The sequence below is a fragment of the Oncorhynchus keta genome, chromosome 11 (assembly GCF_023373465.1).
Source record: "Oncorhynchus keta strain PuntledgeMale-10-30-2019 chromosome 11, Oket_V2, whole genome shotgun sequence".
NCBI lineage: Eukaryota > Metazoa > Chordata > Actinopteri > Salmoniformes > Salmonidae > Oncorhynchus > Oncorhynchus keta.
The window spans coordinates 43,527,001-43,554,149 of NC_068431.1; the positions used below are offsets into that span (position 1 = coordinate 43,527,001).

Consider the following 27,149-nt stretch of genomic DNA (forward strand, 5'->3'; position numbering starts at 1 on the left):
CATTACTATACGATCAGAGCCGGCTGCAGACAATGATCCGCTTGAAGAAAATCGGATTTTCAACATTTCAACATTGATGATGCCCTATTTATAATTATATAAAAAAATATGAAATAAATTTTCCACCAACCAGGTTTCTGTGCCAATGCACCACATAACCAATAAACAAAGCATACTGACTTTGGGCACTTCAACATCATGGTTTGCGTTTTCAACATCACAATAAATAGACTATGTTAATCTAGGCAAACAGAAAATACATCCCTTGTACCGAAGACTTGGCTTGACAATCTCCGAAAGTCATTAAATATTTTGGTGTTTTGTAACAGATGTCTCTTTCCATTCATCAATTGCACATTTTGGATTGATTGATTGATTTTATTTGTCAGTTTAAAAAAATATATATATACTGAACACAAAGATTTTTTAAAGTGACCGAGATCGCACAATAAAGTCAGGGACTTATTTCCATTGTGGTCTCTATTTATTAGATAAATACATATGTAATTACATAGATACAGACACATTACAGAGATTGAGACAAAACATATATATAATTTGGACCACCCCTCCCAACAGTACATTTCGATCTGTCCCTTAGAGACTTACCCAAAAAGACTCAAAGCTGTAACCACAGCCAATGGTTCTTCTAAAAAGTATTGACTCAGGGCATGTATTTCATTTGTAATACATTTGAAAACATTTCTAAAAGCATGTTTTCACTTTGTCTATATGGGGTATTGTATGTAGATGGTTGAAAAAAAATACATATTTAATCTATTTTGAATTCAGTTTATAACACGACAAAATGTGTAATAAGTCAAGTGGTACTAAAACGTTCCGAAGACACTGTAGCTGAAACTGGTCTGTGCTCCACATTTCAACTGGTACATTTTTCCAGCAAAGCCAAATGTTTCCACCATAACACTGCCATCCAGTGGCCATGAAGAGAATAGCAAAATCAGCTCTGTCCTTGGCATAGAGAGAACAGAACCTTGAATTTGTGTGCATGCAAAAAATATAGTCATTGGGCTCTGAGAGAAAAAAAAAGTTATAGTCGATCATAATGGCTTGTGCATAATCATGTTGCCAAGGTAACAGACAAATACAATCACCCTAAGGCTTTTATGATCAATATCAACAAAGGCAAAACCTCAGGCCCAACCCCTTCATTAAAGGAACCCGCTGACAAACAACATACATATCATAGTCTGACAGAAATGACTCTTCTCAATCAAACCCCCTCTGCATGAGAGTGCTACCTTGAGTTACCAGAATATGACTCTGCAAAGTTCTGCCTGTGCTGGTGAGAGGAGTACAACCATCTGCCACACAGTCACAACCCAGCAGGTTTCCCCCCAGCACACACAGCCATTCATCAACATATTAACATGGGTCCTGCCCTTAGCCATACGCCTCTCACAAGGCTAAATGAAGTCTGAGAGTCATTCCATCGTAACAGATGTACAAGACTACACTAGATGTCCTGTTTAGGTTCTCTACAGTTTAACCTGAACACTGGCAGAGACAAATAGGTTATCTGATGAAAAATGCTTAACTAATAGGATAGTCAGGAAATACTGTACGTGTAATGGAACACACAGCGGCGAGTGCAGTGAGATTTACTGTGGACACAGGGTAGAGACACAAACCTTGATATGATTCAGGCAGGCTCTCTCACCTGGACTGAGAAAGGAAACTGAGAAAAAGAACATCTAGACAATCGCAGCTGGAAGAGAAGCTCGTTTGAACATTGGCTCTGCAGTATTTCTTCTAATAAAGAACTGATAATAAATAACTACTCTCAACCTTCACTGAATAATATATGTTGGGCTTTCTCTCTCTCTCTCTTTACGTTGTATGTGTGTGTGTGTGTTCACTGCCAAAGTTTCAATATTTCAACCTTTTTATTGGAAAAGGGAAAATAACAGGCTATTATATCTTTACAGCCCCTTGCAAAATGCACTGGAAGCTTATCTCCCCATTGACTTTCTGCATTGCCTTAGAAGCTCTTATCTCCATGTTTCTCTGTGAATGGTCATGCTAAGATACAGCCAACTGTCACTGTGTATGCAGTCTGTAGTCAGCGATAAATACAAAAAGCACACACAAGGGAACATCTTTAAGATAAATATTCTTTGATACAGGCAAGGTTTTACATCAGTCTCTTACAGCTAAGATAAAGGGGGAATTGTTAGGGAAGATGTGATTAACTATTTATGTGCAAGTGTGTTGATCCCAAAAACAAGATATGTGTGTTTCTGCATTGATACAACCCACACACGCACATTCCAACACCCGTTAGAAGATTGAGAGCCAGTACAACCATAGAATCCCTGCCAGGGAACTTACAAAACTGTTTAAATTCAGGAGAGTCTGAATGAGGACTATAATGAGAGCACTGATGTTGGCAGCTTTGCAGAAAGCTTATTTTGCAACAATCTGTCAGGATGGAGGAAGCCAAGCATTATTTTCTCTTCATCTCCATAAGCATTTATAATTGCTTTCCCAAAACAAATGTTTTCACTTTAGATTTTGAGCAACTTAATCATCACAAAAAGCAGTATGCCAGATAATCTAATGGTATGAAAATGAAAGTATAGTGTCATTTGTCAATCCATCAATGAAAACGCCATAACCCAGATCTAAACACTAGACAAGTTGTAAATGACAATGGATTAAGGGGGGGGGGGCAATAAAAGGCCGCTCTAACATTTTTGTCACACAACACAGATGTCTCACATTTTGAGAGAGCGTACAATTGGAATGCTGACTTCAGGAATATCCACCAGAGCTGTTGCCAGGAGTCTGTAATAAAGCCCTTTTGTGGGGGAAAACTAATTCTGATTGGCTGGGCTTGGCTCCTCAGTGGGTGGGCCTGGCTACCAAGTGGATGGACCTATGCCCTCCCAGGCTCACCAATGTCTACGCCCCTGCGCAGTCATGTGAAATCCATAGATTAGGGCTTAACAAAGTGAGTTAAATTGAGATGTTCATCCTGGATGTTCATCCTGGAGTGTGTGCTACGCCAGTGCAAAAAAACATTCTTAGTCTTGTGACTTCAAAAATGAAGAGGGAGCTGTCCACTGTTCCTAGTGCTGAATAGTGCCTCCATCTTGTGGCTTTGACCTGCTACTGCAAACTTGCAACAAAGGATAATACTCACCCAGACATTCAGATGTATTTAATAGTGGAAAGAATGCCAGCTGCTTTGCTGTGAATAAGGAGATTGTGGATTTGCCGTCTTCATGCTATCAAAAATATGTATTTGTGAACAGACATGGAATGGGCTATGGGTCTTGTGAACACAGGCTCATTTTCAACTTTTGCTCCTATCTTTGTCAACTCCTCTCCATCCTTCCCTTCATACTCTCCCATTGAGACAGGTAGAGTCAGAGCCCTCCTAAGGAGCACCATCTGTCCCATGCTCCCCTCTCCCTGGTGTGTTTTTGCGTTGGCATACACACAGAGAGATGAACAATTCATCAGGCCCTGTCCAGCCTAAACACTCACCAACTTGAGGGCACATTAACCTTGGGCTGTGGTGCTGTGCTGTTATGAGAGAGAAAGAGAGAGAGAGAGTCTGTGGCACAATATGCTCATCCCAAACCGGATGTCAGGATGTAGCTTGAAAGTTGTGCAGCTCCGGTGGCCTGGTTTGGTGATCTTAATGTTGGTGACAAAAACAGGCTAGACAGGGTGGTAAAGGTGGCCAGCAAGATCAGAGAGCAAGTATTTAGGAGAGTACAGTGAGGCAAAAAAGTATTTAGTCAGCCACCAATTGTGCAAGTTCTCCCACTTAAAGATGAGAGAGGCCTGTAGTTTTCATCATAGGTATACTTCAACTATGACAGACAAACTGAGAAAAAAAATCCAGAAAATCACATTGTAGGATTTTTAATGCATTTATTTGCAAATTATGGTGGAAAATAAGTATTTGGTCAATAACAAAAGTTTATCTCAATACTTTGTTATATACCCTTTGTTGGCAATGACAGAGGTCAAACGTTTTCTGTAAGTCTTCACACACTGTTGCTGGTATTTTGGCCCATTCCTCCATGCAGATCTCCTCTAGAGCAGTGATGTTTTGGGGCTGTTGCTGGGCAACACTGACTTTCAACTCCTTCCAAAAATTTTCTATGGAGTTGAGATCTGGAGACTGGCTAGGCCACTCCAGGAACTTGAAATGCTTCTTACGAAGCCACTCCTTCGTTGCCCGGGCGGTGTGTTTGGGATCATTGTCATGCTGAAAGACCCAGCCACGTTTCATCTTCAATGCCCTTGCTGATGGAAGGAGGTTTTCAAAATCTCACGATACATGGCCCCATTCATTCTTTCCTTTACACGGATCAGTCGTCCTGGTCCCTTTGCAGAAAAACAGCCCCAAAGCATGATGTTTCTACCCCCATGCGTCACAGTAGGTATGGTGTTCTTTGGATGCAACAAAGCATTCTTTGTCCTCCAAATACGACGAGTTGAGTTTTTACCAAAAAGTTATATTTTGGTTTCATCTGACCATATGACATTCTCCCAATCTTCTTCTGGATCATCCACATGCTCTCTAGCAAACTTCAGACGGGCCTGGACATGTACTGGCTTAAGCAGGGGAACATGTCTGGCACTGCAAGATTTGAGTCCCTGGCGGCGTAGTGTGTTATTGATGGTAGGCTTTGTTACTTTGGTCCCAGCTGTCTGCAGGTCATTCACTAGATCCCCCCATGTGGTTCTGGGATTCACCGTTCTTGTGATCATTTTGACCCCACGGGGTGAGATCTTGCGTGGAGCCCCTTCCATTTCCTAATAATTGCTCCCACAGTTGTTTTCTTCAAACCAAGCTGCTTACCTATTGCAGATTCAGTCTTCCCAGCCTGGTGCAGGTCTACAATTTTGTTTCTGGTGCCCTTTGACAGCTTGTTGGTCTTGGCCATAGTGGAGTTTGGAGTGTGACTGTCTGAGGTTGTGGACAGGTGTCTTTTATACTGATAACAAGTTCAAACAGGTGCCATTAATACAGGTAATGAGTGGAGGACAGAGGAGCCTATTAAAGAAGAAGTTACAGGTCTGTGAGAGCCAGAAATCTTGCTTGTTTGTAGTTGACCAAATACTTATTTTCCACCATAATTTGCAAATAAATTCATTAAAAATCCTACAATGTGATTTTCTGGATTTTTTATCTCATTTTGTCTGTCATAGTTGAATTGTGCCTATGATGAAAATTACATGCCTCTCATCTTTTTAAGTAGGAGAACTTGCACAATTGGTGGCTGACTAAATACTTTTTTGCCCCACTGTATTCTAGACTGTCCTGATCACCCTCAGGTCGTCATTTTAGACTTCCCAAACTCAAGAGCAACAGATCCAATAACTATTTTATCCGACAGGCGGAAAACTATCTGAATCTGCACATGATGTTTTGAGACTGTAACCGAACTCATTATTTGACTTATGTGTATAATGTATCTGTTGTATGGTTGCCACAGTTTTTAATGTTGTCTTCATTGTTTAACCCAGACTGCACAACACATTTCCCAATTGCGACAATAAAGATATGGATTGATGATTGATTAATGAGGTTAACAATATTTCTATCTTCCTAACATTATTTTTCAATTCAGCTTGAAGATATGAACCATTTACAATACCTTGGGTTCCCAATTGCTTACTGTGTACTGCAGTTACTATTCCTGTTTAGATTCAGGCCGGGTTTCAATCCCAATATGTTTTGTCTGCAAATCGCGTTTTACAGGCAATGCTTACATGTCTGTGGATTCAACGTAAACGCTTTCATCGGAAATTACCTTTAAATGGTGCAATGTCTAAATCTGTGATCAGATTGAATTCCGGCCGTAATTGTCAAATATATTCTCCCAAATATTTGCCCCATCCCCAACCAGGCAGTCACGTGTGAAATCTTACCTTGCCCATGGACAATCTCTATGATGTGGAGGAAGAGGAGGAGCAGGAGAGAGGAGGACATTCTGGACTGAGAGGAGAGTGGATTTGCTCTGTTCTGGTAGTCCATAGTCACACAATGGGCATCTGTAATCACAAGTAGTCAGCAACATAGACATATTGAGAACATCTCTGATGAGTGACGTCTAGTTTAGCTGTTTATTTTTCAGTTATTAGTAGTGGTAGTGCTTCATTCTATAGCTAGAGCACTCCTGATATATCCAGGAGTGAGAAGTCTACCTTTTGTTGTCTTTATCTGTTGTGGTCTAGTATGGTCTTTTTGCTAGCTAGGGCCTTCTGCTTTAAGAGCTGCCTGCCTTCCAAGTGGCCTACTTGGTGTGTGAACTGCTGACTGCTGATCATTTGCAGATACTTGTTGACACATCAACCATGATCAAGGGGCAGGACAATTTGTGACTTGTTTTGGTAATCAGTGGTTGTATTGGAGGGGGAGTGGTTTCACCTCTCCTAAGCAATCAGCACTCTGTACAGGGAGGTGTGCTCTCCACCTCTGCTAGGTAGTTAGCAATTAGTGTTAGTTCTTCAGTCTCCCCTGGTTTCTCAGTGGCATCTGTAAGTGGCGGTCATGTCGGTGACACTTTTGGTGCAAAACTTAGACCTTTGCCTAAACACAGCTAGTTTTGTAGAGTTGATCGAGGAAGGCACCACACCCCTACGTCACTTGAGTAACTTTCCTAGTTAATTTTCAAATGATCAATTTAGATATTGTGTAGCTATGTCAACTATGTGTGTGTTTTCTATACCTGTTCGCACATCTCCCTGTAGGCTTTAGTGTACGGATCTATTTGTGGAATTATGTAATGTGATTTTAAACTGTTTAATGAAGGAAACTCCAATTCCCTTTGGAGTTTAACTAAAACATTGGCCCGCCCCATGAGCACAGACATTGATCTGGCGTCCTGGGATAGCCCCATTCTGCTCTTCCGAATATAAATTCCCAAGGTGGGGGTTATATTCAGACCACGCTTACCTCAATTATGAGAGGGCTAAGGTTTGAGCCCAGACCAGCTTACCTCAATAACCGAGAGGGCGAAGGTTTGAGTAGATTGCTGAATTCTTAACCATACCACGTGGTTAAACTCTGAGACTATCGATACAGACAGAATAAGAACAAATCTTTGATAGTAATTACTAGTCTGCAGCTAGGAATTATGTACCCGACAACCGCCGAAACATCTATTCTATAACAACATTGCTGAATGTTACTCGGAACTAACCATTCTAACCATGGCAGAGAGAGAAGGCAGACAAACTCTCCAACAGAAACGAGCTTACACTTTCTGTCATTTCCCCAAGGTGTCTGCAGCATTGTGACGTATTTGTAGGCATATCATTGGAAGATTGACCATAAGAGACTACATTTACCAGGTGCTCGCTTGGTGTCCTCCGTCGAAATTATTGCGTAATCTCCAGCTGCGTGTATTTTTCCATTTGCTTCCGAGGAGAAACCCAACTGCCACGAATGATTTATCATCGAATAGATATGTGAAAAACACCTCGAGGATTGATTCTAAACAACGTTTTCCATGTTTCTGTCGATATTATGGAGTTAATTTGGAAAAAAGTTTGGCGTTGTAATGACTTAATTTTCGGGTTTTGTTCTTAGCCAAATGTGATGAACAAAACGGAGCGATTTCTCCTACACAAATAATATTTTTGGAAAAACGGAACATTTGCTATCTAACTGAGAGTCTCATTGAAAACATCCAAAGTTCTTCAAAGGTAAATTATTTCATTTAAATGCTTTTATTGTTTTTGTTGAAAATGTTGCCTGTTGAATGCTAGGCTTAATGCTATGCTCGCTATCAATACTCTTACACAAATGCTTGTGTAGCTATGGTTGAAAAGCATATTTTGAAAATCTGAAATGACAGTGTTGTTAACAAAAGGCTAAGCTTGTGAGTGAATATATTTATTTCATTTCATTTGCGATTTTCATGAATAGTTAACGTTGCGTTATGGTAATGAGCTTGAGGCTATGATTACGCTCCCGGATACGGGATTGCTCGACGCAAGAAGTTAACATCCTAAAGATTGATTCCATACCTCGTTTTACATGTTTCTAAAGGACTGTAACAGAACTTTTCGAGTTTTTGTCTGGAAGAAGTGCCTGCACCTCATGAAGATGTATTACTGGGCTGAACACGCTAACAACAAGTGGCTATATGGACATAAATGATGGACTTTATGGAACTTTATGGAACCAATCAGTAATTTATTGTCGACCTGGGATTCCTGGGAGTGCCTTCTGATGAAGATCAAAGGTAAGTGAATATTTATTTTGTTGTTTCTAACTTTGTTGATTCCAAAATGGCAGATTTTGGGTTCTGAGTGCCGTTCTCAGATTATGCTTTTTCCGTAAAGTTTTTTTTAAATCTGACACAGCGGTTGCATTAAGGAGACATCTTTAATTCTGTGAATAACACTTGTATCTTTTATCAATGTTTATGAGTATTTCTGCAAAATCACCAGATATTTTGTAATCAAAACATTACTGCACATAAGGCGCCAATGTAAACTGAGATTTTTGGATATAAATATGCACATTATCGAACAAAGCATACATGTATTGTGTAACATGATGTCCTATGAGTGTCATCTGATGAAGATCAAAGGTTAGTGCTTTCGCTGTAAAGCATTTTTTAAATCGGACACGATGGGTAGATTAACAAGATGTTTATCTTTCATTTGCTGTATTGGACTTGTTAATGTGTGAAAGTTACATATATTTAAGCGGAACCCCTGCGCTAGAAAGGTTAATGATGCCAAAGACATGACACTATTCATCCCCTACCCAGATGGTAATGCACCATTGCAATCTTCTCTCTCTCTCTCTCTCTCTCTCTCTCTCTCTCTCCCAATTCTATCTTCTATCCCATCATCTCTCCCTTCTGCTAAATCCTCTCCCTTCTGCTAAAGCCACTTTCTACCACTAAATTTCAAGCTTATGCTTCGAACCCTAGGAAACTCTTTTCCACCTTCTCCTCCCTCCTTAATCCTCCACTCCTCCCTCCTTAATCCTCCACCCCCTCCCTCCTCCTTCTCTGTGGACAACTTTGTCAACCACTTTGAAAAAAGGTTGACGACACCAGCTACTTATTCACTCAGCCTATTGAGTCCACTGGTCTCAAACACAGAACTACCCTACGCCTTGACCTCTTTCTCCCCTCTCTCTCCAGATCACATCTTCCGACTAGTGAGGTCCATCTCTGGAGACGTTTTCCCAATCCTCACTTCCCTCACCAACTTATCCCTGACCACTGGCTGCGTTCCCCCTGACTTAAAAAATGACCTGAGTTGCTCCCCTCTTCAAGAAACCTGTATCCTTTTCTTTCCAAAACACTGGAGCATGCTGTCTCTGATCAACTTTCTCGTTAACTCTCAGAACGATCTTCTTGACCTTAACCTGTCAGGCTTCAAGACGGGTCACTCAACAGAGACGGCTCTTCTCTGTATCAAGGAGGCTCTCTGCACTGCCAAAGTTGACTCTCTCTCTCCTGTGTTCTCATCCTCCTTAATATATCCGCTGCCTTCGACACAGTGAACAGATCCATCAGATCCTCCTCTCCTCCCTCTCAGGGCTGGGCGTCTCAGGCTATGCACACTCTTGGATTACATTCCTCCTGGCAGGCCACTCCTACCAGGTGACGTGGAGAGGATCTGTGTCTGCACTATGTACTCTCACTACTGGTGTCCCTCAGAGTTCGGTTCTAGGCCCTCTTCTCTCTATACACCAAGTCATTCGGCTCCATCATATTCTCACATGGTCTCTCCTGTCATTGCTATACGGATGACACTCAACTACTTTTCTCCTTCGCCCCTTCTGACACACAGGTGGCGACACGCATCTCTGTGTGCCTGGCAGATATCTCAACTTGGATGTTGGCCAACCTACTCAAGCTCAACCCCGAGAAGAAGGAAGTGCTCCTCCTCCCGGGAAGGTCTGCACGCTCAAAGCCCTCCATCACGATTGACAACTGGAAAGAAGTGCAAAGAACCTTGGAGTGACCCTGGGAGACACCATGTTCTCTGCAAACATCAAAGCAAGTGACCCGTTCCTCAGGATTCATGCTCTACAACATCCGTAGAGTACGATCCTATCTCACACAGGAAGCGGCACAGGTCCTAATCCAGGCACTTGTCCTCTCCTGTCTAGACTACTGCAACTCATTGTTGGTTGGGCTCCCCGCCACCAAACCCCTGCAACTTATCCAGAACGCTCTCTCATGTCACACCGCTCCTCCGCACACTCCACTGGCATCCAGTCGAAGCTCACATCCACTACAAGACCATGGTGCTTACTTACGGAATAGCAAGAGGAACTGCCCCTCCCTACCTTTAGGCTATGCTCACACTCCAACCCGAGCACTCCGTTCTGCCACCTCATTTCTGTTGCCCCGAGGGCAGCTCCCGTTCAGCCCAGTCCAAGCTCTTCTCTGTCCTGGAACGAGCTTCCCCCTCAAGCTAGGACTACAGAGTCCCTGCCCATCTTCCAAAAACATCTGAAACCCTACCTCTTCAAACAGTATCTTAAATAATCCTCCTCCTCACCTCAACCCCCCCCAATTTATTTTTTTAAATTAACAAGCACTTGCACTTGACCCCCCCACCCCCCTTCTAGCTCGGACTCTACTGATAGCTTTGTTATTGAGGAAAAATGTACATTCCATGCCTGTGATATGTAGTTATCACACCTAGATAAGAGTGTCTGCTAAATGTAAAAGGGTGAGAAAACTGTGCCATGCTGAGGCAGAGCCAACTCCCTACAGGAACCTCAGTGATAAAGCTGACCTCAATCTGAAATACAATTAGAGAGTTGTGCAGCTTTTCCAATCCTTCTGACCACCATGTCCTCTGCTGGATGGTAACGTCATGCAGCTCCTAAAATCAATAAGCACAGCTTTACAGTTTTAATATCCTTTCCTGCAAACTCCAGCCACATCCGAATGAAATGTTATATTATGCTAAATCATTGTGCAAGAATTTAGGATCAACATTTAGGGAACAGGTGTAGCCTTCTCCATGTACTGTTTAACATGTGTTAACTTCAGTCACCCTTTCAGTTGGGAGGATGTGCTTGGAAGAGCGTTCATAACTAATTGCATGATAAATACAGCAGGTTACTGAATCCTTTGGCCCACATCAAGCGGATGTTGAGAACATGGCCATCAGATAGCTGGACACCTTTTAATTGGTGGCCTGCTTTTATGTGTAATTATGTTGAGAGCAGAGAGGTGCATCCAGTACACAAGTACCTTCCTCAGTTGCCTAAGTGCCTTTATATTAGCTCTCTACAGCCACTCAGTCAGTCTGAGTCACATGGCAACGGAGCCGAATGGCCAATCGAAAGCTTTTTACATTATAATGCACTGCTTACCCATTACAGGAGGATAGAGAAGCACAGTGACTAATATAAACAAGGACTGGCTTAATAGACCATAATGATAAAGAGCTGCTATTTAACACCCCTCAACCTGAACATTCATTTTCCTCTCTCAGACCCTGCTTTAAATTCACTATCTGTCACTGTATCTCTCTCTAGTTCTATCTCTTGGTTTGCTTTGGAGGGCCCTTTACAGTAGACACCAACATGAACAGTGCTGTAGTTCGTTGACGACTAGCTGAGTATGAAAGTAATGATTTGAAACTTTCTTCATGCATTTTACATGACAATACGAACTTACCGTGGTCGGTCTGTAGTGTTGCACAGAGTTTCGGAATAAAACCTCGACCTAAGATACCGTTTAAACAATTGTTTACACCTAAACTCAGCAAAAAAAGAAACTTCCCTTTTTCAGGACCCTGACTTCCAAAGAACTTAACAGATCTTCATTGTAAAGGGCTTTAACACAGTTTCCCATGCTTGTTCAATGAACCATAAATAATTAATGAGCATGCACCTGTGGAACGGTCAAGACACTAACAGCTTACAGACAGTCGGCAATTAAGGTCACAGTTATGAGAACTGAGGACACTATAGAGGCCTTTCTACTGACTCTGAAAAATACCAAAAGTAAAATGCCCAGGGTCCACGCTCATCTGCGTGAACGTGCCTTTGGCATGCTGCAAGGAGGCATGAGGACTGCAGATGTGGCCAGGGCATTAAATTGCAATGTCCGTACTGTGAGATGCCTAAGACAGCGCTACAGGGAGACATGACGGACAGCTGATCGTCCTCGCAGTGGCAGACCACGTGTAACAACACCTGCACAGGATCGGAACATCCAAACATCACACCTGCTGGGATGTCAACAACAGGATGTCAACAACAACTAGCCAATCTGTGCTCATACTGTCCATAATAGGCTGAGAGGGGCTGGACTGAGGACTTGTAGGCCTGTTGTAAGGCAGGTCCTCACCAGACATCACCGGCAACAACGGCGCCTATGGACACAAACCCACCCGTCGCTGTACTAGACAGGACTGGCAAAAAGTGCTCTTCACTGACGAGTCAAGGTTTTGTTTCACCAGGGGTGATGGTCGGATTTGCTTTTATCGTCGAAGGAATGAGCATTACACTGAGGCCTGTACTCTGGAGCGGGATCAATTTGGAGGTGGAGGGTCCATCATGGTCTGGGGAGGTGTGTCACAGCATCATTGGACTGAGCTTGTTGTCATTGCAGGCAATCTCAACACTGTGAGTTACAGGGAAGACATCCTCCTCATCCTCCCCCCTCATGTGGTACCCTTCCTGCAGGCTCTTCCTGACATGACCTTCCAGCATGACAATGCCCCAGCCATACTGCTTGTTCTGTGTGTGATTTCCTGCAAGCCATGAATGTCAGTGTTCTGCCATGGCCAGCGAAGAGCCCGGATCTCAATCCCATTGAGCACGTCTGGGACCTGTTGGATCAGAGGGTGAGGTCTAGGGCCATTCCCCCCAGAAATATCTGGGAACTTGCAGGTGCCTTGTTGGAAGAGTGGGTTAACATCTCACAGCAAGAACGGGCAAATCTGGAGCAGTCCATGAGGAGGAGATGCACTGCAGTACTTAGTATCTGGTGTGGCCACCAGCTGCATTGACTGCTACTTTTGATTTTGACCCCCCCTTTGTTCAGGGATGCATTTGATCCATTTCTGTTCGTCACATGTCTGTGGAACTTGTTCAGTTTATGTCTCATTTGTTGAGTCTTGTTATGTTCATACAAATATATACACATGTTAAGTTTGCTGAAAATAAACACAGTTGACAGTGAGAGGACGTTTCTTTTTTTGCTGAGTTTAGATACACCTGTGTGATCTTCCCCCTTTGGGGTGTGGCCCCTCCATCTCCTAAGCAACCATTCTACTGCCCAAAGCCTCTTGTCACAGCAGCTCTCTGACTGGGATTTCAACACAGGCTTTTTGTTATGAATAAGGACTAACAAATTACTTTTCTCTTGCCAATTAATGAAAGGTAACAATTGCTAGGAAGGAACTTATTCCAAAACAGCTGGATGTTGTATTACCTGTCCGACACGTTCCAGGTCCAAAACAGAATGTGAAAATGACCACAGTGCATCCCCCATCCATCCACCGGTAAATACCTCTGTCTGTCCTAGACGTCCTCAAACAGTTGTCTGCTGTACATTCCACCACAGAGCACAAGGGCAGGAGAAAGTAGAAGTGAGTGAGGTGAAAGGAGAGAAGCAGCGAGGGAGAGAGGAGAAATATTGAAGATCATAACTCTATTATCTTGGCTGCATATTTGTTGCGCTCTTTCTATGTTGATACAGGCTACAGAAAAAAGAATTTGTTTGCTCCCCATGAACAATCTAGATGCAGAGAGAGAGTGAGACAGAGAGAGAGAGAGAGAGCAAGAGACAGAGGGGGAAGAGAGAGGGTAAGGAAGGATTGTGGAGAGGGAATAGCGGAATAGGGTATTACTTGTATTACAAGCCCTGCTGCCTTTGTCCAGAGAAGAGGGCTCTCATCCTTAACTAGAATTGAAAGGAGGAAGGCACTTATTTTCTGTACCTGTAGGTGTCCTAGGTATTTCCAGGCAAAATGTAATGTCTCAAATGTTTGTTTCTTTTCAAAGCTCATTATGGATGCCCTGTCTGACCCACTCCTGCCAACTGGTGTTCGTACATGACAGTTTGCACATGCGATCGTGCATGACACTTCCACTCATCCTTTTAAAGATGGAATGAGTTAAATAATTTGGTGGGGGGTTATATGCAGCTAGATATTCAGTAACAGTTCTCATTCCACGTTTTTCCTAATTTAGACATTTTATTGAATGCTCCTTTATAAGATTCAGTACAACAAACACATTGTATTATATATCTCCGCGGATACAATTACAAAAACACCAGTTTGTCTCCCATTAGGAAATGGTCACACACACACAGGGGACTTGCTGTTTAAAACTGCAGGTGGCATCATTTTCATTAACCTTTTCCCCATCAGATCCAGGAATTGGGTGACCATGAGAACAACATAGCACTCATATCAATTATTAACATGCCAGGGGCAGAGGGAAGATTCCCAGAGAATAAAACACAGGCTATTAATGCATCTATGGAGGGAGGCAGACATATCTGATAATGACCATCACAGGGACATCAAGCCAAGCCTTCCCGGACAGGGGCACTTTACTGATGAGGGATGGGAGGAAGTCAGCAGAACTTCAGGGCGTCTGCCTCCATGTGTCTCGCTGATGTCCTCTAAGGCTCAAACCACTGTCTGTCTCTGTCTGTGTGCCTCCGGTCATCCGCAGTAGATATAATGCAGAATATCAAGAAATTACTAAGTGCAAGTACAGTCTACATTTCATTCAAATATACGTATACTATCATGTATATCAAATAATATAATTTAATTATTTTGGCGCAATAAGATTTGATACTGTTACATGAAATCATAATCATTGCTTGCTGTACCAGGGATTTGGAGAGGTGGGAATTGAATCTACACTAATTTATGCATTTTTATTCCCATACATTACCGATACATCAACTTAGGCTGTGAAATACAGTATGCTCATATGGGCAGGCCGATGTTTAGCCACTTGCATAAGCGAGACATTGCCAGAGCAAAACGGTTGAGTTAAGGGGACGTGCAGGCTGGGCTTGTGGAGGTGGGGGGGACTCCATCAGCGTAATGAAGGCTGGGCACACCCTCCGACACAGAGCACTCTACAGAATTACACAGCAGGAGAAATTACCCTGGTGGGTCAGGGATCAATTGATTGGACAGCTGGGGCACTGCCAGAATGAGGTGGTAAACATTGATAATAGTTTAACAGTTTTCCTGATTTGGCCTCATTTTAGATTTGGCTAATTAAGAAATACTAGCTGCCATGAATGAAGTAAAATGTGAGTTATTTTCAGGGTGTGGTTTGATGGGTGTCTCTTGTATGTGGTCTCTTATAATGTGGTTAGCTTAAGCCAGCTCGTGTGTGACTGTGGCAAAGTTGGTTTGACTTTGGATAGCCTGGCTCTGGGGATAGTTAGGAACCATAAAAAAAAATACACAATGTAAATGTGATAATATTTTTATATGAATTTCAAAAATGTACAGTTGGTTTGAGGTTTTTAAGTCATTGAAATTTGGAGCTACTGACCTTGGACATTTTGTAATTTACTGATGGTCCCTAAATAGCCCCACAGAGATATCGAATGTCAAACCAAATTAACCATGGGCATTGAGGCTGGATGAATTGAGGCTGTTCTGAGGGCAAAAGGGGTGGAAGGTGTTCCTAATGTTTGGTACACTGTGTGGGAAAGATGCTGTCCACAGATAAGTCCTTAGAAACAAATGTGCTGGGCTATTAAATAATATTAGTAAAGAACAAGAAGGCCCGCACACTGTTAAAGCTCCCAATTCCCTGCTTTATTGACAGCGTTTTCCATTCAAAACGGATCTTCGTCAGGTCAAACAAACAGAGTTACTCACATCCCAAAACATACACATTTAACCTCACATAACCATTGTTTTTGGTGGGTGCAAAAACAATCTCTAAAAATGTAATAACAATGAGATGGGTACACGTAATAGTTGCAGAAAATAAGATGCTGTCCATGTCTTGTCATATATATTTAGGAGTGTAGTACTTTGTGTTGCCCATAGGGTGGCACTGTTGCAGTATGTTACTTGACTGGATGCACCTATCAGTGATATGTATGCCATGCAAGGCCATAATCAAATGTTTACTTCCCTGTTAGTAATTTGGTAGCTTGTCAAATTCATCATGCATCAATATACATCCTGCATACATCACAATTTGGATTATTAGAATTTTTTCAAATGTAACCTTTATTTAACTAGGCAATTCAGTTAAGAAAAAATTATTATTTACAATGACGGCCTACACCGGCCAAACTCTGACGACGCTGGGCCAATTGTGCACCGCCCTATGGGACTCCCAATCACAGCCGGTTGTGATACAGTTTGGATTTGAACCAGGTTGTCTGTAGTGACGTCCCTAGCACTGAGATGCAGTCTTTGACCACTGCACCACTTGGAATACCCTTTTTTAATCCAGTTTGGTCAAGTAAATTACGGGAAAATACCTTTAGGTTTGGTTTCTATAATTTAACACAATATAAAAGAAAATTCAAAGTCAAACAGCTAACTTGCACTTATACTAACTCAATTATCAATAGCTAGCATACAGTACAGCTTCATTTTGATCATCTACACGTTTGTAACCAACAAAAGCAATACATATCTGTCTGTGAGAGTTCACTTTGCGTTTTGTCATTCTGATTACACTTTTCTCTGTCTAGAAATCTGTCTGACTCTACTGAATGAATGGCACCACGGTGCTGTGTGTCTGTTATTACATGGCTACTATTTTAAAGCCATCTCTTTCTCTACATAATAATGATATCCTTGCATTAAACCTTTCTGTCCAAATTGCTGAAGGAAAATTACACTGTTGATTCATTCAGAATATTGTATTGGAGCTGTTAACCACGCTGAAACCAACACACACTTGAGTTGTTCCTGTTGTCATTTTTAATGACACAGAACAACAGCTGTCCTTAGCATACAATGTCAACATTCTTAGTAAACCTGCAGTGCTGTTTTCCTTTACAGTATAACCAATCGATTGAATTGGGCCCCAAGTCATCAATACAAACATGCAGCAATAAGCAATAACATATATATTACATCACTTTCTATAGCACAACATGTTATATAGTGTGTACCTACAAGGCCACTCATTTAAAAAAAAATACAATCTAACAATGTTCTGGAAAGAGATTTGTTAAGGAGGATGAGGGTGCCAGGATATGTAAGGTTAAGATGTGTCTTACTGCTGTTTTGAACCATGGGTAAAACAATGCATAGATCAGAGGGTTAAGGAATGAATTAATGTACACAACCCAGGAGAGAAATGCTATGATGACATCTGAATGTGCCAGGTAGTCCTCAGAAAGTGAACCAACGTAATATGTGATCCAACCGACGAGGAAAACCAATAACACAACCCCCAGTGTTTTGGTTGCCTTACTCTCTGACATCTTGATCTTGGTTGTGATATTCATCACTTTTACTTGAATTCTTGCCACTTTGAAAATGTTCATGTATAAGCATATAATAACAGAACAAGGTGCAACAAAGGAGACAAAAAGGTCAATAATTCCCCATGTAAAACTGATAATCAACACACATTCTCCATGGCAGTTCTTGTGTGCCTGAGAACGATACCATTGACCATTACAGTATAGAATAACAAGATTATATATAAAAGAAAATATCCAGGTTAGGAATATAGAAGTCAATGTTTTTCCAATAGTTATTTTTGAAATGTAGAGTAAAGGATCACAAACAGCAACATATCTGTCAACAGCTATGATGACTAAATTGTATAGAGATGCAAAAATGACAGAGAAAACAATCCCATGAAAAACTGAACACATTGTTTCACCAAGATACCAGCATGACTCAATGACTTTGATGCCCTCCACTGGAATCACAACAATCCCAACCAGGAGATCTGACACAGCCAGAGAGAGGATGAGCAGGTTGGTTGGAGTGTGGAGCTGCTTGAAGTGAGAGATGGAGATGATCACCAGCAGATTCACAAACACTGTGAATGATGACACAGAGAAAAAAAAAAGGTGCAGGAGTATATTTTCTGCTATGGATCGCTCCTCCTTAATGCAAGACGAGTTGTGGAGAGGAAAACAGTATTGTACTGCTAGATATCCATCCACTTCACTGAACGCCATTGGGAAGTAAAAACACTGTTCTTTTCAATTGAGTGCAATGAATCAAGTGTTATTTCTTAGTGTATCTGATCTAAATAATAAACCAAACTGTGCAGAGCAGCTTTATTTATATCTGAGTTAGATATAGGAGTGTGTATGTGTGGGGGCGGTACACCCATTGGAGCCCAGCCCTCTTATCTATTATATTGAAGGAGATTGCTGATGTCTAATGAGCTACAGTAAAACAAAACATATTGGCATGAACCTAGAACCTGTTTTTGTTGTAGGGATGGTTCATATATATTTTCTAATCTGAGATTTATAATGGCATCAACATAAAAAGCTCCCCAGACCAGATCCTCAGGCCAATATAGCAACTTCACATGCAGTAAGCACCACACTGACCACATCTACTGCAGCTCACTCTGAAGAAGAGGATAGAGCCCAGAGACAAGAGGTCATCCAGGTTACCCAATCCCATGACCACCTACCTACTGAGACTGAGCCACCCAGACTTCACACCCCTGACTGACCAGGACCGGAGCAAGGTAGAACGAGAAATCAATCCACAGCCGTTGCCTCACTAAGAGGCCCTGACATTACTAGTCCACCCCACGATGTGATGCATCATCTGCACTTCACCACCACTCTACAGGGTTCACTGTGCCACTGGCGAGAATAGGTGTGGTTTTCTACCTGCTGTGGGACTTTCCTGGACTCTGATCAATTTCCGCCACTGCACCCCTCTACTAGCTTGAACCAGAAAATGGCTGCTCATCGTTCGACTTCAGGTGAGCCTAAATGGATGTGTTTCAGAGCCTAAATGGATGTGTGCCTTCTTCCCCCGCCTCCGGACTTATGACTTTCAAATTGCTTTGAGCCCATGTACCAGCTGTCTTCTGCCGGGGGCTTTGCTGTTCCCTCTGTGGCTGTGGATGCCCCTTCAGCTACCTTTCCCTGTTCTAGTCAATCAATTGCCTGGGTACTGCCTGGACCACTGCAGCCCCCCCTCTGCTGGGCCGTGCTCTCTGGATCAGAACTCTGTCCCTTTGGCTGTTGTGTCCTGCACGCAACTGGCGTCGCAGCAGCTCTTTTCTCAGGTTAGTTCTGTGGCTCTGGCCTCACAATTTACTTCGAGACACAGCAGAGGCCAGATCATTCCAGCGATTGTGATAGGGAGTTCCATGTTGAGGCATATATCTGTACCTGGGGCAAAGACTGTGTTTTCCTGGGGCAAAAGTTCAGGATATCACCAGGTTGCTTCCTGTGGCTGTAAGTCAGTCAAACTCCGCTCCATCATTCATGGAATCAGATGGCTAATTCATCACAAAACCCACTGATATTGCCAACTACTTTAATGATTTTTTTCATTGGCAAGATTAGCAAACTTAGGCATGATACAAACGCTGACACTACACAACCAAGTATATCTGACCAAATTATGAAAAACAAGCATTGTAATTTTGAATTCTGTACAGTAAGTTTGGAAGAGGTGAAAAAAGAAGTATTGTCTATCAATAATGACAAGCCACTGGGGTCTGACAACTTGGATAGAAAACAATATTACCATTCATATTTGCCATATCTTAATTTCAAGCCAAAGTGTGCCCTCAGGCCTGGAGAGAAGCAAAAGTTATTACCCTACCTAAGAAAAGTAAAGCCTCCTTAACTGGCTCAAATGTGACCCGTTTCAGGAAACTAGGCATAGTTCACAGGAAAGCCATTTGAACGTAAACATTTTTGTGCAGAAATGCCTTCTCGAACATGTAAACTTTCATGTGCCTTAATAACAAACTTGTATGACATCTGTAAATACAAATACAATTGTTAAATTACGAGCCTGGTTTAGCCACATTTTAGCCACAGAAAAAGCCGGCAACCTTCCCGCTAGCCATGATTGGCTGAGATAATGAGTGGGCTGGACATGCCGAGAGATGAGTTTGGATTGGTCTGCCAAAAAGTACGCTTCTGTCTATCTGTCTAGTCAGTGTGTGTAGGTAATCCTGTCTAATGCCGCTTTTGAAATGTATTGCGTAGTAAAACTGCATACGAGTTGCTATCCACTTTCTGGAGGACCGAGTTTTGAAATCAGTGGAATTCAAGTATGATAGCTAAAGAGATGGAGAAAACACCTGTCTCCGGATTACATTTTAAAACTAAGGGCAACCATGGCATCCGTGACAGGAGAAGCATCCATCGATGTTGTATACGGGTAAGAAAGTGTAGCTAGCTACATTTTCAGATATTACACATGTCTAATTTTGACAGAAAGTGGTTTCATTTCAAGTTAAAGTGTACTGTTAGCTAGCTGACGTTAGCTGGCTGTCTCGATAGCTAATGTGATGTATATGATCTTATTATTTGTATCTCAGAGACATTTGCTTGCCTAGTTATAGTTATAGCTAGATAACATTGAACATGCTTGGTTAGCTACCTGCAGGGTAGTAATGTTATGAGTTGGGATTAGTATCCATTTCAATAGAATGTTCCTGCAACAACTGTTGATAGTAAATTCGCTATGGCTATCTACTCCGATTTCAGACTACGGGTAAGATAGTCGAGCTAGCTTCATTTTCAGATATTACACGTTTCTAATTTTGACAAAGTATTTTCATTTCAAGTTGAAGTGCACTGTTAGCTAGCTGGCTTATGTTAGCTGGCTGGCTCGCTAACTAACATTACATGTCTGATCTTATTGTTCGTATCTCAGAGCCATGTGTTTGCCTAGTTATAGCCAATTGTTAGCTAGCTAACATTGAAACTGGTTGGTTAGCTATCTACAAATTCATGCAGGGTAGTAATGTCATGAGTTGGGATTATGGTTCATTGTTAAGCTACCTAGCTAGCTTCATTTCTTAACAAAAGACTCTCATCTGAGTGTACCAGAGCGCAGAAGAACTGGTGAATATCAACAAACATTGGCAAAAAAAGTAATTAAATTATTGCCAGCAGCACAGTTACATTCAATAACGCTCTTGATGACATGAAAAGAGCTCAACCAGCGCTGCTAGGGTGATAAAAATGGTCAGAGTGGGTTGTTCTCTCATTTGTGTCTGGAAGTAACCAGCAAGCTAGCCAATGTTAGCCAATTAACTTGTGCTGTTTTTATTATCTGCCTAAACCCTTGCCCAGACAATTTGTAAGGAAATAACACTAATTTACTTATACTCTACTGATCACTTCATCTCATTATACACTGATTATATTTTACTATATCTAGACAATGTATCTCAATCGCTTCCAAATACATTGAAGATTATAGATAAATTCAGCTTAAATTTTAAAATTCATTGAACCAAATCAGCCCTACTGCCTCTTAAGACCATGATGGAGGACTCCATCTCTACTTATGGAATCTCAATCGTTTATCATTTAAAATATTTGGTAGTAGATATACACCACATAGCCAAAAGTACTTGGACATGTGATCACAGAACATCTCATAAAAAAATCATGGGCATTAATATGGAGTGCTTTAACAGCCTCAACTCTTAGATCTTATCTGTCAGGAAGATATCAATTTGTCTCTGTAGATGGTTTGTCCTGTGACAAATCAACTGTAAATTGTGATGTACCCCAAGGCTCCATTTTAGGACCACTAATCTTTTCACTATATATTTTACCTCTTGGAGATGTCATTCGAAAACATCATGCTAACTTTCACTGCTATGCGGACGACACACAGCTGTACATTTCGATGAAACATGGTGAAGCCCTAAAATTGCCCTCCCTGGAAGCCTGTGTTTCAGGCAAGGAAGTGGATGGCGGCAAATGTCCTACTTTTAAACTCAAACAAAACAGAGATGCTAGTTCTAGGTCCCAAGAAACAAGTAGATCTTCTGTTGAATATGACAATTAATCTTGATGGTTGTACAGTCGTCTCAAATAAAACTGTGAAGGACCTCTGCGTTACTCTGGACCCTGATCTCTCTTTTGACGAACATATCAAGGCTGTTTCACGGACAGCTTTTCTACGTAACATTACAAAAATCAGAAACTTTCTGTCCAAAAATTCAGCAGAAAAATGAATCCATGCTTTTGCCACTTCTAGGTTAGACTACTGCAATGATCTACTTTCCGTCTACCCAAATAAAGCACTGAATGCTTTTTAGTTAGTGCTAAACACGGCTGCTAGAATCTTGACTAGAACCCAATTTTTAAAATCATATTACTCCAGTGCTAGCCTCTCTACACTGGCTTTCTGTTAAGGCTAGGGCTGATTTCAAGGTTTTACTGCTAACCTACAAGGCATTACATGAGCTTGCTCCTACCTATTTTTCCGATTTGGTCCTGCCGTACATACCTACATGTACGTTACGGTCACACGACCCAGGTCTCCTTACTGTCCATAGAATTTCTAAGCAAACAGCTGGAAGCAGGGCTTTCTCCTATAGAGCTCAATTTTTATGGAATGGTCTGCCTATCCATGTGAGAGACGCAGACTCGGTCCCGCTTTGTCTTTATTGAAGACTCATCTCTTCAGTAGGTTCTATGATTGAGTGTAATCTGGTCCAGGAGTGTAAAGGTGAACAGAAAGGCACTGGAGCAACGAACCGCCCTTGCTGTCTCTTGACTGGCCGGTTCCCCTCTCCACTTGGATTCTCTGCCTCAAACCCTATTACAGGGGCTGAGTCACTGGCTTACTGGTGCTTTTCCATGCCGTCCCTAGGAGGAGTGCATCACTTGAGTGGGGTGAGTCACTGACGTGATCTTCCTGTCCGGTTTTGTGCCCCCCCTTGGGTTCGTGCCATGGGGGAGATCTTTGTGGGCTATACTCGGCCTTGTCTCAGGAGAGTAAGTTGGTGGTTGAAGATATCTCTCAAGTGGTGTGGGGGCTGTTCTTTGGCAAAGTGGGTTGGATATGTCCTGTCTGTTTGTCCCTGTCTGGGGTATCGTCGGGGCCACAGTGTCTCCCGACCCCTCCTGTCTCAGCATCCAGTATTTTTGTTGCAATAGTTTGTGTCGGGGGGCTAGGTTCAGTCTGATATATCTGGAGTATTTCTCCTGTCTTATCCGGTGTCCTGTGTGAATATAAGTATGCTATCTATAATTCTCTCTGTCTTTTTCTCTCTCTCTCTCATTCTCTTTCTCGCCGAGGCCTTGAGCAATAGGACCTTGCCTCAGGACTACCTGACCTGATGACTCCTTGCTGTCCCCAGTCCACCTTGTCGTGCTGCAGCTCTGACTTGTTCACCGGACGTGCTACCTTATCCAACTGACATTTACTCCTGAGGTGCTGACCTGTTGCACCCTCTACATCCACTGTGATTATTATTATTTGACCCTACTGGTTATCTATGAACATTTGAACATCTTGGCCATGTTCTCTAATAATCTCCACCTGGCACAGCCAGAAGAGTACTGACCACCCCTCATAGCCTGGTCTCTAGGTTTCTTCCTAGGTTCTGGCCTTTTTAGGGAGATTTTCCTAGCCACTGTGCTTCTACGCCTTGCATTACTTGTTGTTTGGGGTTTTAGTCTGGGTTTCTGTACAGCAATTGGTGACATCAGCTGATTTAAGAAGAGCTTTATGAACAAATTTGATTGATTGATTGATTCTGGGAAGGCTTTTCACAAGAAGTTGGAACATTGCTACGGGGACATGCTTCCATTCAGCCACAAGAGCATTAGTGAGGTCAGGCACTGATGTTGGGTGAATAGGCTTGGCTCGGAGTCAGCGTTCCAATTCCTCCCAAAGATATTCGATAGGGTTGACGTCAGGGCTCTGTGCAGGCCAGTCAAGTTCTTTTATACCGATATTGTCAAACCATTTCAGTATGGACCTTGCTATTGCACGTGGTCATTGTTATGCTGAAACAGGAAAGGGCCTTCCCCAAACTGTTGCAACAAAGTTGGAAGCACAGGATTGTGTAGAATGAAATTGTATGCTGTAATTTTAAGGTCCAAACACACCAAGACGGTCGTGAAGAGGACAGGGCACTATTCCCCCTCAGGAGACTGAAAAGATTTGGCATGGGTCCTCAGATCCTCAAAAAGTTTTACAGCTGCACAACCGAGAGCATCCTGACGGGTTGCATCACTGCCTGGTATGGCAACTGCTCGGCCTCCGACCGCAAGGCACTACAGAGGAGTGTAGTGTGTATGGCCCAGTACATCACTGGGGCCAAGCTTCCTGCCATTCAGGACCTCTATACCAGGCAGTGTCAGGAACGCACCAAAAATTGCCAAAGACTCCAGCCACCCTAGTCATAGACTACCGCACAGCAAGCGATACCGGAGCGCCAAGTCTAGGTCCAAAAAGCTTCTTAACAGCTTCTACTCCCCAAGCCTTAAGACTCCTGAACAGCTAATGAAATGGTCACCCAGATTATTTGTATTGTCCCCCCACCCCCATTTTTATGATGCTGCTACTCTCTGTTTATTATCCATGCATAGTAACTTGACCTCTACCTGCATTTAAATATTACCTCAAATGCCCCCACACATAGTCTGTACGGGTACCCCCCGTATATAGCATCGCTACTGATATTTTATTATTGCTCCTTAATGTAATGAGATTCTTCCTGGGAAGGAGAGGAAGACCAAAATGCAGTGCGGTAGTTGTCCAGGGTTTTTAAATTAGAAAACTGAACATGAACACATAACCAAAACCACAAAGTGAAAACCCGAAAACAGTCCCGTGTGACACAAACACTAACACAGGAAACAACCACCCACCAAAACCCAACACAAACCAGGCTACCTAAATATGGTTCCCAATCAGAGACAATGACTAACACTTGCCTGTGATTGAGAACCATATCCGGCCAAACATAGAAATAGACAAACTAGACATATAACATAGAATGCCCACTCAGATCACACCCTGACCAAACAAAACATAGAAACATACAAAGCAAACTATGGTCAGGGTGTGACACTTAATTACATGTTATTTTTCAATTTTTCATAGTATTTATTTATTTTTTACTTCAGTTTATTTTAGTAAATACTTTAACACTTTTTTCTGCATTGTTGGTTAAAGGCTTGTAAGTAAGCATTTCACTGTTGTATTCGGTGCATGTAACAAATAACATTTTATTTTTTATTTGATTTATTATGCAATGTTTTGTCGTATGTTAGCTATCAGTCAAACTGCACTAAAGTGAAACCAAAACTAACCTCAACGATACAGTTGAAGCATTATTTCAGATATTTTCTGTAGTTTAGGCATGACTTCCAAGTGGTTAAGCTACAGTTGAAGTCGGACGTTTACACACACTTCGGTTGGAGTCATTAAAACCTGTTTTTCAACCACTCCACAAACTTCCTCTTAACAAACTATAATTTTGGCAAGTTGGTTAGGACATCTACTTTGTGCATGACACAAGTAATTTTTCCAACAATTGTTGACAGACAATATAATTCACTGTATCACAATTCCAGTGGGTCAGAAGTTAACATACACTAAGTTGAATGTGCCTTCAAACAGCTTGGAAAATTTCAGAAAATTATGTTTTGACTTTAGAAGCTTCTGATAGGCTAATTGACATCATTTGAGTCAAAATGGTCCCAGAGGACATTTCCTCTTGGCGAAGATGTTGAGTTTCCATGCAAGAGACTGGGGTTCAGATCCCACCTGTGACAAAGGCATGATACAGAGTCGCAATTGTGACCTGTGACCTGTAAAGAGTGGACTTGTACTGAGGCTGACTGAGAGTGTCCTAATGGAAGTTGTACTCATTTGCATGCACAGAAATTACACTAGAGAGGTGTACTCAGGTTCACTCCAAATGTTTATGATATATTGGGGCCTTGGAGTATATCACGTGTGTCTCAAACACCTTTAATTGGTAGAATTCCTGAGAGTGTTGGACCTCATTATATCCAAGCTTTGCTTACAGGTGATAATATGACCATCTGATGTGAGAAACCTAAACAAGTCAAACTCACATCATTAAATAATTGTTCACTTACCCTGTGGAGATGACATGGTCCTGGTGACATCAGTCATGGAGCAATGGTTGAGGACTACAGAGCTGAAATGACAATTTAGTAGTTGTGTGTGTGTGTGTGTTCATGTTTGAAACCTCCTAGAGTGATGTAAGTGTTAGTATTACAGAGCCTTGTATGTTAGTGCTAACAGGACCCTGTGGAATCTGAGAGAACAACAAGCCAGGAAAAACAAACAAATGGTGTTGATTGGGTCAGAATACCGCAGGGTGATGTCTGGCAAATTGGACTAGTAACCGGAAGGTTGCAAGTTCAAATCCCTGAGCTGACAAGGTATAAATCTGTCGTTCTGCCCCTGAACAGGCAGTTAACCCACTGTTCCTAGGCCGTCATTGAAAATAAGAATTTGTTCTTAACTGACTTGCCTAGTAAAATAAAGGTAAAAAAAAAACTATTTGTGAGTATGATGTAACGGTCTCCCTTAACTTATACAATAATTCAGTTTAGATGGACATTTTTACAGGTCTATGGAATGTTCCTATGGAATGCTTTTTAGCTTATGCCATCTTATCAACTTCCTAAGTGTCAATTTCCTTTTGCACATACGGTATGCTTTGATGTCTCCTGTAGTCTCACGAGGCCATCCTTCCAAATCTCGTTTTGTTGCCTCGACTGTTGTAAGTATCGAGAACTTCAGTATGGGCTTTTGCGTTTGAATGGGAGGGCTGGCTGTTAATCCTTTACATTCATGGGAATTGGCCCATCTGCATAGGTGTCACGTCTTAGTATTTTGTGTTTTCTTTATTTATTTGGTCAGGCCAGGGTGTGACATGGGTTTATTTTGTGGTGTGTTTTTGTATTGGGGTTTTAGTAGGTATTGGGATTGTGGCTGAGTAGGGTTGTCTAGGAAAGTCTATGGTTGCCTGGGGTGGTTCTTAATCGGAGGCAGGTGATTATCGTTGTCTTTGAGTGTTTTGTGGGTGATTGTTCCTGTCTCTGTGTTAGTTGTCACCAGATAGGCTGTATAGGTTTTCACACACGTTTGTTGTTTTTGTATTGTTCGTGTTTTTCTTTATTAAAGATGTATCGAACTAACCACGCTGCATTTTGGTTAAACGCTTGTGTCCTCTGCATAACTAT

At 42.0% G+C, this 27,149-nt stretch overlaps 2 protein-coding genes across 2 annotated transcripts in view; both read right to left on the reverse strand.

Moving 5' to 3' along the window:
• The window catches only part of LOC118390301 (roundabout homolog 2-like), a 219,337-nt gene extending 213,006 nt beyond the window's left edge, over nucleotides 1-6,331 (reverse strand). Inside the window, exons 1-2 of the mRNA XM_052457261.1 lie at nucleotides 6,193-6,331; nucleotides 5,917-6,039 (exon numbers count right to left, since the gene is read on the reverse strand). Of these exons, the coding sequence (XP_052313221.1) occupies nucleotides 5,917-6,022 (106 nt within the window). The 5' untranslated portion in view covers nucleotides 6,023-6,039; nucleotides 6,193-6,331. The remainder of the gene's footprint in view (nucleotides 1-5,916; nucleotides 6,040-6,192) is intronic.
• Nucleotides 6,332-15,779: 9,448 nt separating this feature from the next.
• On the reverse strand, nucleotides 15,780-18,188 carry LOC118390742 (trace amine-associated receptor 13c-like). The gene has a single exon (XM_035781459.2). The coding sequence runs from the start codon at nucleotides 18,135-18,137 to the stop codon at nucleotides 17,145-17,147; it is 993 nt and encodes a 330-aa protein (XP_035637352.1). The 5' UTR covers nucleotides 18,138-18,188; the 3' UTR covers nucleotides 15,780-17,144.
• Between the last annotated feature and the right edge of the window lie 8,961 nt (nucleotides 18,189-27,149).

What these genes read in the sequence shown, in the direction of transcription:
- LOC118390742 (XM_035781459.2), bottom strand. Translation starts at nt 18,137, where the DNA reads ATGGCGTTCAGTGAAGTGGATGGATATCTAGCAGTACAATACTGTTTT.